The 15,490-nt window shown below is 35.5% G+C and overlaps 1 protein-coding gene across 14 annotated transcripts in view; it reads left to right on the forward strand.

Annotated features, from left to right (window-relative positions):
* The window catches only part of ZFAND4 (zinc finger AN1-type containing 4), a 70,464-nt gene that overhangs the window by 36,074 nt on the left and 18,900 nt on the right, over nt 1–15,490 (forward strand). For 8 of the 14 annotated variants that reach the window (XR_014825492.1, XR_014825493.1, XR_014825494.1 and 5 more), the window contains 2 exons: nt 4,030–4,216; nt 10,441–10,588. Coding sequence is in view for 10 of the 14 variants with exons in the window: in NM_001302672.1 (NP_001289601.1) it covers nt 4,030–4,216; nt 10,441–10,588 (335 nt within the window). In the remaining 4 variants the exon portion in view is untranslated. Of the gene's footprint in view, nt 1–4,029; nt 4,217–10,440; nt 10,604–11,751; nt 11,817–15,490 lie in introns of all 14 variants that reach the window. The other 6 variants (XM_084992571.1, XM_084992570.1, XM_084992573.1 and 3 more) reach the window with 3 other exon arrangements.

The raw sequence follows: 15,490 nt of genomic DNA on the forward strand, positions 1-15,490 counted from the left end.
GCTCATTTTCCAGAAAATCTCATGATTTCTAATTCAATCCAGAGAGATTTAAATATAAACCTGGAGTTCTCTGTTTGCACAGCAGGTTAAGGATGTGGCATTGTCATTGCTGTGGTTCAAGTTGCAGCTGTGGTGCAGGTTTGATCTTTGGCCTTGGGACTTCCACATGCCATGAGTGTGGCCAAAAAATAAATTAAGAAAATAAATATAAACCTCACTGGTATAGAGAAAGATAATGGAAGGACATAGTACAAATACCTGTTATCATTGTGTTTAGATTCATATTGGTCTTGTTGCTTTTTTTAAAAAATCCACTCAATCTTCAACTCCTGGGATAATGATTGTTATAGGAAATTCCAAAGATACCTCTTTGCCTGGTTTGTGATGCATTTGGGTTTATAAATATTATCATGGCCCTGTTTAATCATTTTTTTTTTCAGAATGTAGGTGGTCTCTGGGAGTCTATTCATTCATTCAGTAAACACATTTTGAGTACCTACTAGAAGCTTAGTGCAGTATTTCATGGGAGAAAAAGTTCCTGCTTCATGACAGTGCCCACAAAAAAACAAGTAAAGAATTGATGTTATTTTAAGCAGTTGTAAGTGCTATGAAGGGAATAGGGTAGCATGGCAATGTCTGTGGAAGTAAGGTAGTAAGAGGACAGTTGTGGAAGGTCCTTGGAAAAGTTGATGTGAGCAGAGACTTGATTACCAAGAAAATTCTAAGCATGGGAAGAATTGGGAATTCATGTTTGTGCCTAGTTCAGGATCAGTTATGTCTCAGGCATCGCCATAAAGCAGAGGCATCCTTAGATTTCTCAGAGCAGTCCTGCTCTGTGGGCCTCATTTTGGGGAAGGTCTTTGTATTATTCACTAGCCAGAAAATTGACGGTCAAGTATTGATACCACTGATGGCTTATACTTCTTCCACAACTCCATAGTTTTGATTAGAAAATAGGGTTATCACTCTTTTTCCTAGCTATTTCAAGAGGATTGTGTGAGATATGTTACTTTGACTGTTGAACTGTTTGGGGTAAGTTAGAATAAATAAAGATAATAATGTTAGAGCTGATTAACTAGACTCTTAATCTCAGGGACATTCTACTAGTTAGACTTATGAAATGATCCCATGTGATATAAGGTGATGTTTATGGCACTGATTCTCACGGTTGTGCAAGAATCCTAATCCGTTTATTGAGCCATTATGATAAGATGGAATTATGTAATGTTTAGAGCTCCCAAAGTTGTGTCTTAGTGGTAATGAACCCGACTAGTATCCATGAGGACGGAGGTTCGATCCCTAGCCTTGCACGTTGGATTAAGGATCTGTGAGCTGTGGTGTAGGTCACAGATGTGACTTGGATCTGGTGTGGCTGGGGTATAGGCCGGCAGCTACAGCTCTGATTTGACCCCTAGTCTGAGAATTTACATATGCTGCAGGTGCAGCCCTAAAAAAACAAACAAAAAGAATTATGTAATGTTTAATGACATATAAATTCCTTTGTATTATATTTTCCAAAATTTGTTATTTGTGTATAGTGTTGGCTTTAAACAGGAGTGTTTAATCAGAACATCTATTTTTCTTACTGGGACTAAAATTATATTTTTGAGGAAGAGTGTAAATATCATAGATTCTGAGTTTTAAAATATGTATATATTTTATATATATACCCTTTGGTAGTTGAAGCTTTGTAATGCTTTTTTTCCCACAGCTTCATGTGTCTTGTTTGTAAATTGAAAAATCAGCACCTGGAACTTGTCCTTTTGATTTTTTTTTTAATGGGTGTACCCACAACATATGGAAGTTCCTGGGCCAGGTATTGAATCTGAGTGACCTATAGTGTGCATGTGGCAACACCAGATCCTTTAACCCACTGAGCCAGGCCAGGGATCGAACCTGCACCTCTGCAGCAAACCAAGGTGCTGCAGTTGACTTCTTAACCTACTGTGCCACAGCAGGAACTCCTCTTTTGATATTTTAAGTTAATTTTTAAATAATTTTTCCTTTAACCAACTTTTAAAATTAAAAGCTTGCTCTTCTCTACCTTACATCCTTGAATTGTTTTGTGAAAAAGATAAACTATACCTAGGTCTAGAACTTCTCCATATTGTTTTTAAGAAAGCTTATTTTTTTAAAATTTCTTTAGTCTTACTTGAAAATTATGGTTTAGAAAATACCTTTAACATGTGCATTCCAGTAATATTTATCTTTTAAAATTGTTTTTGAATTAACCATTATCCAAACAACATAGAAAATACTTTCCTTCCTAAAGCTCTGTTTTATCCTACACTATGCATGTAGTTTTTTTTTAGTCACACCTGTGGCATATAGAAGTTCTTGGGCCAGGGATTGAACCCGAGCCATAGCAGTGACCCAAGCCACTTCCATGACAACTCCAGACCCTTAAACTGCTGTGCTGCAAAGGAACTCCTGTGCACACGTTTTATACCTGATGAAATCTAAATGATTTTTCTATTAGGAAAAGGTGTGTGCATACATACTCATAGGTACATATACATATTCAGTACCATTGGCTCCCTAAGTAAGGCACACGCTGTTGATTTAAATAAAACTTTCATGTGGTTTTAATAATGTCTCTAGCATTGTTTCTCTTTTTTATTAATGTAATGTGGAAAGTGTAGCATTAACTTAAAATGGCAAGAATTTGTTTTAAAAATGTTTAATATTTACCCATTTTGTGCCTATGAAGGAGTCTCTCAAAACCTCCAAGGAGTTCTGTAAAACAAGCTAAATCTTGCTCTGTTTCTAAAACTTTTTGTTTTAGTAGTGGTGGTATTCAGTTTAGGATATGAGAACATCACTAATATTTTTACCTCATTATTTTAGAGTTTAATTTTTGTTTTTGCTGTACATTTTTAAAGTGTACTATAGTATTATGATTCTGTTAATAAATAATCTCCTTGAATAAAAGCTATGAAGTTTGAGAAGTTGTTGCCTCTTTTAGAAGAGAGCAAATATTTCTGCAGCTTGACATGAAAATGTCTTTGGAGAGACCTAATTTGTTTTTTTGTTTTGTTTTTGTTTTTCTTTTTTCTCTTATTAAAGTATAGTTGATTTACAAGGTTGTGCCAATTTCTGCTGTACAGCAAAATGACCCATTTATACATATACATTCTTTTTCTCATATTATTTTCCATCATATTCTATCCCAAATTCAGATATATATATATATTATTTATTATGTATATATAAAAAATTAAAAATATATATGGGAGTTCCCATCATGGTTCAGTGAGGGCATCCATGAGGACGTGGGTTTGATCCCTGGCCTTGCTCAGTGGGTTAAGGTTCTGGCATTGCTGTGGCTGTGGTGTAGGCCAGCAGCTACAGCTCCGATTAGACCCCTAGCCTGGGAACCTCCATATGCCATGGGTGCTGCCCTAAAAAGACAAAAATAAATAAATATAAATATAAATATAAATATAAATATATAAAGCCTCTCCCATGGATTGGCAAGTTACTGGGCAAGGTATCAAACCATGCCACAACAGTGCCCCAAGCCACTGCACTGATGCCACAAGTTCCCTGCTGGCCTAGTGGTTAAGGATCCAGTGTTGTTACTACTGGTGGCACAGGTTGGATGCCTGACTCAGGAGTTTTGCATACTGTGTGTGTAGGTCCCCCCCAAAAAAGTAAGTGGTATATTGCTTGTTGGAACCAATACTGGAAAATATAGGGAGCAGAAGGTGTAAAGAGAAAATAGTCATAGACAATTATGTCATAGAATTAACAAATATATACTCTAGTGGTGCACGAAAAACCTCATGTGTTTGGTTAAACTCTGTCTTTGTACTTAACAACATAATCATTTCATTTATTTCATATTAATACAACGTAGGGAATGCTGCATTGACTATAAAAAAACAAACTTATTTGAAGGACATATATATATATATAGTAGTAGGCATAGGATTGTTCAGATTGGGCACATTATATCCTGCCAGTGTACCAAGATGCATAAAACTTAATATAAATTGAAAGCGTGTTTATCAATTTTTCTATTTGTAGTTCCTATGGAAGATCCACTTAGGGAGATGGCTGAATACATGGATTCCAGTCGAGATGAGGGCTGGGAGAAGACCTCCTGCAACAAACAAGTTACGTTTTTGGTATATCGAGAAGGAGATCAATTGAATTTCTTTCGTGTAGTGGATAGGGGAGATGGCACTTTAACACCATTATCTGAATCTTTAAGGTAAGTAGGTTTTTATTTGCATGTCTCTCTCAGAAAAGGAGAATGTATGACACATCATAAACCTTATATTTACCTTGTGTTGTCAAAATAATCTCTCTCTCTCTTTTTTTTTTTTTTTGTCTTTTTAGGGCCGCACCCATGGCACATGGAGGTTCCCAGGCTAGGGGTCTCATTGGACCTGTTGCTGCCAGCCTGCACCACAGCCACAGCAACGCGGGATCTGAGCTGCGTCTGCAACCTACACCATAGCTCACAACAACGCCGGATCCTTAACCCGCTGAACAAGGCCAGGGATCGAACCCGCACCCTCATGGTTCCTAGTTGGATTCGTTTCCACTGCACCATGATAAGAACTCCAAAATAATCTTATTATATTCACAAGACTAACTAAATTTTATTCATTCTCCCTCACCCCACCCCAGTTAGATAATTCTGAAATCATCCTTCATATAATTGATGCGTAATTTCTAAAGCTAAAATTTCTTTATGGAGTAGAATTTTTCATAAAAAGATTTATTTCTATCACTTTATGAAACTAGATTATAGTTTCTTGTTATAATAGTATGTTATTATACAACTGTGGCATAATAGAAAGGGTTAAACCTAAAATTGTTCTTTTTTTCCAAAATTTAACTCTTCTGCTTAAAGGTAAATAAATCTGTTTACTTCTCTAGTCTGTTTTCCTGCTCTGTTAATGAGAAGGGTTTGCTATATTCTAAAATCAGAAGGAAACAACTTAAAAGGTACTTAGCTAGGCAATAGAACAATTAGTAAATTGGACAAGGTAACCTTTGATGTTTCTGTGCACTCTGCCTTACTGTGATTCTTTCCTCCTTTCACTTTAAGTCACTAAACATTTACTGAACTTTTATAGTCAGTTTCTACATTAAGCAAAGGTTATTGTCCCTCCCTTCATGGAGCAAGCAATCTGCTATAAATAGTATCTATGATATAATGTTGGCAGTTACTATAAAAAGACATCAACATCTCTGGAAAAGTTTCATTTTGCTTGAAAGGTGGGAAGTTAGGGATAACCTCTGAGAAAAAGCAACTTTAAAAGAAGAATAGATAGGCAGAAAAAGGAAAGAAAAATATTGCAGGTAACTAAATTTAATTCCACAGTATACAAACCTAGTGGCAATACCATTCATAGAAAAAATAATTTGTAATCTGGAGATCCATGTTTGTGGTTAGAAGTCAAGGCATACATTAGCCAGTTGCTCTACTTGAGGTCCTACAGAGCTGCAGTCAAAGTGTTAGCGAAGATACACCCTTACCTGGAGGTTTGACTGGGGAAGAGAATCTACTTTCAAGCTTATTCATGTTTTTGGCATAATTTGTTTCCTGACGCTTGTATGATTGAGGGCTCTGGTTTTTTGCTGGCTATTGGGTAGAAACTGCCCTTTTGATTAACTCTAAATCAGCTGATTTGGGGCCTAAATTACATCTGAAAAATCCCTTTATTTTCTTGTTCTGTTGGATAGAATCAAGTCATTGGTCATACCCACACTCAAGGCTGGGAGAATACACAGGATGTGAGCTCCAGGAATTGGGAATCATGGGGATTCCTTTATAACTCTGCCCACCACAGAGTGTTATGTGGAAGAGAGATAATACTCATTCTTTGTGGCCAGAGAGCAGACTGTGACAAATGGGCATTGACTGTTGGCTCTAATATTTCAGGTTCTGGTTAGCACTGCAAATGTGCCTTAAATGCACGGGCTGGAAGTAGAGAAGAGGGAGCAATGGGGGCTGCAGCTTTAATGCAATGTCTTTCACTTACGCCATGAACAGAATTCTTTATACCAGTTTCTCCATGTGCCTGCTTACTATTGTTTCGGTTTTCTTTCTTAGGACATCCTCTTTTGGCTCTCCTTTCCTAAAGCTTAGCATGCAAGGCCCTTTACAACCTGTTTTTCAGGTCTCCTTTATTATGTCATCTTTTTGAACATCATTTTTCCTTTGCTTGAAATGTCCTTTACTCCATTTATCCCAAATTTTCCCCATTCCACTTCTATTTGTATTTGAGATATAATCTGAATGTCACCATGTATTTTAATTAAAACCATATTAATGTTCCTCTTGAAGTAATTTTTGTTTGATTTTTCTATTCACCTACCCAAATTGGACAAAAGACAGGGTGGATGATAAAGGGGAGCAGAAAACTTTTTCTGGTCATACCATGTCTTGCCTCTTCTAGGAGAGGCTTTGTTACTCTACGACATGGGCACAATTTTTTTCTGTACATGGCTAAAGAGTAAGTATTTTAGGGTTTTTAGGCCAAGAGATAAAACCAAGGATACCATGTAAGACTTACATACAAGAGAAAAATTTTCGCAGAATTTTTACAGAAAAATTCAAAATGTAAGAAGATTGTGTGTGTGTGTATGATTCAGGTCAACTAATGAGAAGAATTCTTTTTTGTGGGTGCAGTAGTTTACTTAATTGGGACTGGAATCTAGTGTTGCCTATCAAATTTGTAGAATCAGCTGCAAAAGTTTATCTGTTAATATTGATCCCTAATGAGATTTTATGTATGGAATTCTTTTCACACAGTTAGGTACTGTAGTCCATGAGCATATATGATTTTAATTAAGCATATTCATCACTTGGAAGGCATTTATAGAATTCTGTTGGTCTTCTCTTGCTGTTTTCCTTTAGCAAATCATTACGTTGTAGATTAATCACCTCCAATTGAAGATAGATGGAGCTTCCCAGTGCACATTTAGTCGATTTTGAAATGTGGAAATTTCCTTTAACTTTCAAAGAGGTAGGAAAACACTGCTGGGAATAGAATTTGAGTTCAGAAAGTATGTCTGTTTCAGATTTGTGTAGAAATGGAGATCTTGTTTTGTTTTTAACTTTTGAAAGCATGCTGTTATGGGTGATTTCAAATAATGCTAGTTGTCAATAATGCTAGTAGTCAACTCTATAGTGTAAGTTTCTCTTATATGTACTGTTTTGCCTTGTAATTTTAGGTGGAATTCATTAAGGAACATTATAAAGTCCACAGCAAAAACTAATTTCCGAAGACATTCAGCATTGGATATTAGTGGTTGAGTGATTCTTCTCAATCAGAAAAATTCAATGTCAGTGCCAAGTTTAAAAAAATCACAATAAAACTGCTACCACCATGGCACTGAACTGATGGTTAAGTCTGTGAGACAAATGAAGTTTATCATTGATACTACTGGTTCAGTGATAACTGATAGATTCAAATGTTTACTGCAGAATACCTGTTGATGAATGATACAGCTTTAAATGCCTTGCATTTTCATTAGCTTTGTAAATATGTTCAATAAAGCTTTTTTCTGTTCTACACATATTTTTACTCCATCAATTATATAGCAGATTTTGCTTCAAGTTACACTGAATTAATGTTTTAGAACTTACTTGAAAAGATTCTTTCCCATAGTCATTTCATGAAAACTATACAACCACAAAGGGGCTAGCTCTTCAGTCACTTCAAATTTGGTATGGATGCCCTGAATAAACAAAAACAACTGAACAGTATCAGTGGCTCATGTTGATCCATCAAAAGCCAAGGAAAACTGCTGCAGATCACTTGCCTTATTTTTTGAATTGACTATTCATGTTGCTTTCAGTGTTCACAACTCCTCTGGTAATTGTTCTTGCTGAAGAAGTAGTCTTTAAAGAAGTTTATTTTCTTTGGACACATTTCTTTAGCTACTGTTATCAGACATGGTTTAATTAATTCACAATTGGTAAACATGTTCCTTGGTAAACATTGGCTAGTAAAATAAGACACACACACATAATTCTCTATGGGAAAACAGTAAAGGAGCTGTTTTTTATGATAAGTTTCAGTCAGGAACTTCCTTTAGTATTCAATATGGGTAAATTTAAAGTGTCACTGGATATAACAGAGAAGTATTTGAAGTTAAAATATTTTAAGGTAACCGAGAATAGAGTATACTTGAGTCATTCCAATTTCAAGGGTGAACTGGCAGAAATCTTCACTCAACGCTTTTCAGGTACAGTTAACTTCAAGACAAGAACCTTCACATACTCTAGGTTTTGTCACTTGTTTGGATACATAAGCATTGACACAGTAAGTCTGTTGTTTGGTGTCTGGGTAAGCAATAAGAAAGAGCATAAAGAATAGGTTTTGGAAGTTCCTGTTGTGGCTCAGTGGTTAACGAATCCGACTAGGAATGATGAGGTTTCGGGTTCGATCCCTGGCCTTGCTCAGTGGGTTAAGGATCCAGCGTTGCCGTGAGCTGTGGTGTAGATCACAGATGTGTCTCGGATCCTGTGTGGCTGTGGCTGTGGCTGTGGCTTAGGCCAGCAGCTACAGCTCTGATTTGACCCCTATTCTGGGAACTTCCATATGCTGCAGGTGCAGTCCAAAAAAGACCAAAAAAAAAAAAAATAGGTTTTGGACCCAGACAGATGGGGGGATTTGAATCTTGCATGCACTATTTACTAGCTGTCTTGTCATGAACAAAATCACTTAATAATATCACCTTCTATAGTTTTTGTGAGGATTAGAAATAATATGGGGAGAGTGTCTGGCAGCGTAGACATTTAGTAGATGGTAGCAGTGTTAGTTTAGTGTTGTGTCCCTTGTATCAGTTTTCATATTGTACTCTAGGCATCTGTAATAGATTGAAGTGATAGTCGTGAGCCAAGTACTAGGGGCTGTATTGGTTATGGAGACCAGTTCCTACCATTCTTCCTCCTGGTAACCATGGCTGCTGTGCAATATAATTAACCTATGATTTTAAAATGTCATCAGCGAGTTCCTGTCGTGGCACAGTGGAAACGAATCTGGCCAGTATCCATGAGGATACGGATTCAATACCTGGCCTCAATCAGTGGGTCGGCAATCGGGTATTGCCATGAGCTATGGTGTAGGTCAAAGATGCAGCTCAGGTCTGGCATTGCTGTGGCTGTGGCATAGACCAGCAGCTGCAGCTCCAATTTGACCCCCCCTGGAAACTTCCATATGTTGCCCATGTAGCCCTAAAAAGAAAAAAAAATCCATTTTTTATAACCATATAGAACAGGAAATCTTATTAATTCTCATACTACTTTATCATAGATACATACTTTAGTTTACCTATAGTAAACTGGACATGGTGACTAATACATGTTCTTAATATGCTTTATTTATAATTTCAGTCATTTTTAAAATATGCTGAGCTTGTATAACATTGATTTTTCCATTATTGAAAAAGCCAAATGGGGATTCCCTAGTGGCTCAGAGGGTTAAACATCTGATGTCACTGCTGTGGCTCAAGTCTCTGCTGTGGCATGGATTCTGTCTTTAGCCTCAGAACTTGTGTATACCATAGATGCAGCCAAAAAAAGAGAAAAAAAGCTGAATGAAATTTTAATTGTTTATATTCAGTTCAGCAAACATTTCTTAAATATGTGCCAAGCGCTAAGACTGAAAATGAATAAAGCCTAATTTTTTTTTTTTTGTCTTTTTAGGGCCACACCTGCGGCATATGGAGGTTCCCAGGCCTAATCAGAGCTATAGCTGCCAGCCTACACCACAGCCACAGCAACACGGCATCTGAGCCTTGTCTGTGACATACACCACAGCTCATGGCAATGCCAGATCCTTTAACCCACTGAGCGAGGCTAGGGATCGAACCCACAAACTTATGGTTCCTAGTTGGATTTGTTTCCACTGTACCACGATGGGAACTCCAAAGACTAATATTCATATCTGCTTTCAACTTGCTTACATATGGGGGAGTAAGTAGGAAAAACATGTGAGAATAAATATGAGGATAGTGTGATAAGTGCTATTATATTAGTTGTGCAAAGACAAGGGGCTCTGGATAATAATTATGTTAAAGTATGAATAAATGTTATTGTAATTGGTCAGTAATTGAAATCTTTTACATGTTTATAATTTGTATGATGACTAGGGTGTCTTTTTTCATTTTAAAATCTATGCTACTCTGGATGGCTACATTTCCAAATATAGAAGATATTCGCTTCTGTTATACTGACTTCAGAAAAGCTGAGGCTGTACTAGATTAATAGTAATGATAGGTCATGATATTTATCTCCATTTATTTTTTTCATAAGAAATATATTTTTAAAAGACACTTGCCTTGAATTTACATTGACAGTATAGATTTATTGTTTTATCATTAGCATCTATAGTTTCTATTACACATAGACTGTTCTTAGTCATTGGGCAGGTTTCAGGCACATTTCAGTAGTAATTATCATTTTCTTTGCAGTGGTGGTTCTGTGTATAATTTACATGCTGATGAAGATGAGGAAATTGAGCCTTCTCCTTCTGGACAACAGATAATTGAAAATTCAATAACTATGAATAAGATGAAGCTGCTGAAGGCTAAGATGGAGAACATGAATCTCAGCAAAAAGGTGAAGCTTAGCCAGGTCTTTCTCTAGTTTATCCCTGCGGGGTTCATGGCATTGAAGTCTGTAGGTAATTGTGGGAGAAAAAAGGTTTATAAATATTATCCATTTCAAGTTTCTGGCCTCAGTTATTTATTGAAATATTAAATATGATAAATTTTTAGGCCGGCAGTGCATCTAATGTGATAATGCTGCACTCAAAATAATTCGTGATTTTTAAAAATTTCCTAGTTCCAGAACTAGGAAGGATAATAGCCTAACCTTGATTTTGCAATAGTTACTTTTTAAAATGCTGTTAATATTTATTATTATTATATAATATTTGTTATGGATATTTCTTCTATATGGGTGTTGATAAGGCGTGTTCAGCTCTACTAGGTATTGTCAATTTTCCAAAGTTATTCCAGGATAATTGAATGAATTCTGTACAATAGTGAATGAGAGAATGCAGTTTTCATGCATTCTTACCAGTATTTGGTATGGTCTTTCTTTTTTATTTTTACCGTTCTGGTTAGTGTGTAGTGATACTACATTATGGTTTTAATTTGTATTTCTCTGACTAATGAAGTTAAGCGCCTTTTATGTATTTATTGAGTATTGTATATTTTGTTGTAAAATACCTATTGAAATCTTTTACCCATTTTTATTGGGTTGTGTATGTTTTGCTTATTGATTTTCTTGGATGTCTTTATATATTCTGGTTATAAGTCCTATATATATATATATATATATATATATATCACCACTCTGTATATTACTTTGCTTTTCTCTCTATTAATAGCTCATCCCTTTTTCCTTATAGAAATGTAATATGTACGTAAAATAAGATTCACAAGTCTTTAATTTTGGCTTGATGAATTTTTACATTTTTATACAGTCACATAGGTATAACTCAGATTAAAATAGGACCTGTCTTTCTCTCCAGGTTTCCTTTCCCAGTCAATACCTGTCCTTTCCAACTCCCAGAAATAACTACTATTCTTACATGTGTCACTATAGTTTTTTATTGTTCTTGAACTCATATAAATAATATCATATAGAACATACTCTTTTTTGGGTCTGGTTTCTTTGGCTCAACATAATACCTTTACAATTCATCCATGTTGTTGCATGTATCAATTCATTCTCTTTTTTACCGTTCTGTACTAATCCATTGTATGACTATACAGGCATACCTCGGAGATATTGCAGATTCGGTTCCAGACCACCACAATAAAGCGAGTATCTCAATAAAGTGAGTCACACAAATTTTTTGGTTTCCCAGTGCCTATACAATTTATGTTTAACACTATACTGTAGTCTAATAAGTGTGCAATAGCATTATGTTTAAAAAACAATGTACATATTTTAATTGAAAATACTTATTGCTGAAAAAGCTAACTAACCATCATTGGAGCTTTTAGCGAGTTGTCATATTAACATCAATATCACTGATCACAGGTCACCATAACAAATACAATAATAATGAAAGAGTCTGAAATATTTAGAGAATTACCAAAATGTGATCCAGAGACACAAAGTGAGCAAATGCTGTTGGAAAAATGGCATCAGTATAGACTTGCTCAACACAGGGTTGCCACAGACCTTCAATTTGTAAAAAACGCAATATCTGCCAAGCACAATAAAGTGAAGTGCAATAAAGCGAGGTATGCCTGTGTACTTCCTTTCTTCCTTCTTCTTTTGACATTCAGGTTGTTTCTAGTTTTTGCCTTTCATCAACACAGCTGCTTTGAACATTCTTATAAATGTCTTTGGTGAATATATGCACTCTTTGCTTTGGGGCATGTAGCTAGGAATGGACTTGTAGAGTCATAGGGTAGGTATATATGTAGCTTTAGTTGTTTTGCCAAACAGTTTGGCAAAGTATCCGAACCAGTTTACACTCACATCAGCAGCAGGAGAATTTCAGTTTGTGCAACTTCCTCATTTGACATTGTCAGTCTTTTTTATTCTATCCATTCTGTTGGATGTGCTGTGGTTTTACGTTTCTCTGATGAAGAGTAATGTTGAGCTTGCCATGTACTTATTGGCCATTAAGATGCTGACTTTTGTACTAATAGTCTTTATATAATGTGAACAGTGAAACCTGTTTAAATATATCAGGTTTTTTTAAGATACTGACTTTGGCCAAGTGCTTGTTCAAGTCTTTTGCTAATTTTAAAAATTGGGTTGTCTGCCTTTTGCTTACTGACTTGAGGGCATTTTTATATACTATGGATACAAGTATATATACTTTGACAGATACATGATTTATAGGTATTTTAACACTCAACAGCTTGCACTTTCATTTTCTTATTCTTTTAATGAATATCCTCTATTTAAACATGTTCCAATTTAGTAGTTTTCCTTTTATGATTACTTCTTACTGTAACTTTTAATTAAATATTTCCTGCCTCAGAGTTTTGAAGACATGCTCTTATGTTTTTCTCCAAAAGCTTTATGATTTTTCTATTCTCATTTAGATTTGCAATCCATCTTAGGAAAAAATCCCACAACTTTAAAAAATATATAAAGTAGGGTGAAGATAATTTCAGATGGGATATGATTGACCTAGCTCTATTAAAAAAAAAATTCTTTCTGCACTATTTATGTACCTAATAGAAGAACTTCAAAGTTCATGCAGCAAAAGCTACAAAGAGAAATAGACATATCCATAGTTATATTAAATTTCCATACACACATTGTCAAAAATTGATAGGAAAATAGAAAATCAGAAAGGATATACTTCAATAAAACTTTAAAAAAGGAGGCATATAAGAAGACTTGATCAGATATCACTCTGGGTCCCTATTGACATTTAAAGAATGCCCCAACAGCAGAATACACATTCTTTTTAAGTGTACCCATAATATTTAAGATAAACTGTATTGTGTGCTATTAAACAAGTCTCAATAAAATTTAAAAGGGTCAAATTTTACAAAAAATACTCTCTTGTTACAATGGATAAAATTAGGAGTCAATAACAGATATCTAGAAAATCTAATATTTTGGAAATAATGCACTTCTAAGTAACTGATGGATCAAAGAAATCTAATAGGAAATTAAAAACTATTTTACACTAAATAAAAATATTCTGATAATGTGATGAGATTATTTTTTTAGCTATGAAATCATTCTTAGAATGAATCACTTGGTTGTGGCAAATTTTTCTTTTTATGGCTTTAGATTAAATTTGCTAATATTTTGTTTAGGATTTTCATTCATCAGGGGAATTGGTTTGTATTTTTCCTTTCTTTTCTAACATACAGAAAAGTTGAAAGAATTTTACAGTGAATAATCAAATCTACCATCTAGAGTCTACAATTAACATTAAAATTAAAATTTTTAATTGTAGTAAAATAAATGAATATAAAATTTACTGTCTTAATAATTTTTAAGTGTATGTACAGTTCAGTGGTGTTAAGTAAATTTACACTGTTGAGCTACCAGTCTCCAGAATTTTTCATCTTGCAAACTGAAACGCTATACTCGTTAAACTTCCTATTTCCCCAATTCCCCTAGCTCCTGACAACCACAGTTCTACTCTCTGTTTTCTATGAGTTTGACTTTCTTAATACCTCATATAATTGGAATCATACAATATTTGTTTTGTGTGATGTATTTCACTTAGCAGTGTCCTCAAGGTTCATCCATGTTGTAGCTTATGTCACAATTTCCAAACTTTTTAAGGTTGGGTATATATATACAACATTTTATTTACCCATGCATCTGCTTATGGAAGCTTGTTTTGCTTCTACCTTTTGGCAATTGTGTATAATGCTGCTATGAACGTGGGTATGCATATATCTCTTTGAGACCCCACTTTAAATTCCTTTGGACATTTACCCAGAATTTCAAGATCATATGTTAATTCTATTTTTAATTTTTTGAGGAACTACGTACAGTTTTTTATAGCAGTTGCACCATCTTACAATCCCACAAATGGTGTATAAGGCTTCCAATTTCTCCATATCCTCATCAACACTTGTCATTTTGCTATTTTTAATAGTAATCCTAATGTACATGAGGTGATAACTCGTAGTTTTGGTTTGCATTTTCCTAATAATTAGTGATGTTGGGCATCTTTTCATATTCTAGTTGGCCATTTGTATATCTTCTTTGGAGAAATGTCTATTGAAATGTTCTGCCCATTTTTGAATCATGTTATTGTTGGTTTAAGAGTCTTTTTTTTTTTTTTTTCTTTTTTGGGGCTGCACTTGTGGCATGTGGAAGTTCCCAGGCTAGGGGTCAAATTGGAGCTGCAGCTAGCGGCCTATACCACAGCCACAGCAATGCAGGGTCTGAGCCACATCTGTGACCTGCACTACAGCTCACAACAACACTGGATCCTAAACCCACTGAGCAAGGCCAGGGATTAAACCCACATCCTCGTGGTTACTAGTTGGGTTTGTTACCGCTGAGCCACGATGGGAACTCTAAGAGTTCTTTATATGTTCTGGATATTAACCCCTCATGAGATATATGATTGGCAAATATTTTCTCCTATTCTGCAGGTTGCCTATTCTGATTGTAGTATCCTTTGATACACAGAAGTTTTAAACTTTAATATATTCCAGTTTATTTTTACTTTTATTGCCCATGCTTTTGATGTCACACCAAGAAACCATTGCCAAATCCAATATCACGAAGCTTTTCCTCCTGTGCTTTATTTTAAGAATTTTGTAGTTTTATGGAGTTCCTGTCATGGCTCAGCGGTTAACGAACCCAACTAGCATCCATGAGGACGTGGGTTTGATCCCTGGCCTCACTCAGTGGGTTAAGGATCCAGTGTTGCCATGAGCTGTGGTATAGGTCACAGATGAGGCTTGGATCCTGCATTGCTGTGGCTCTGGCATAGGCCAGCGGCTACAGCTCTGATTGGACCCCTAGCCTGGTAACCTCCATATGTCATGGGTGCAGCCCTAAAAA

Source organism: Sus scrofa, chromosome 14 (assembly GCF_054392235.1).
Source record: "Sus scrofa isolate SSC_HxYL_T2T_F1_AM1 chromosome 14, Sscrofa_HxYL_maternal_Yorkshire_Landrace_v2.0, whole genome shotgun sequence".
Lineage (NCBI taxonomy): Eukaryota > Metazoa > Chordata > Mammalia > Artiodactyla > Suidae > Sus > Sus scrofa.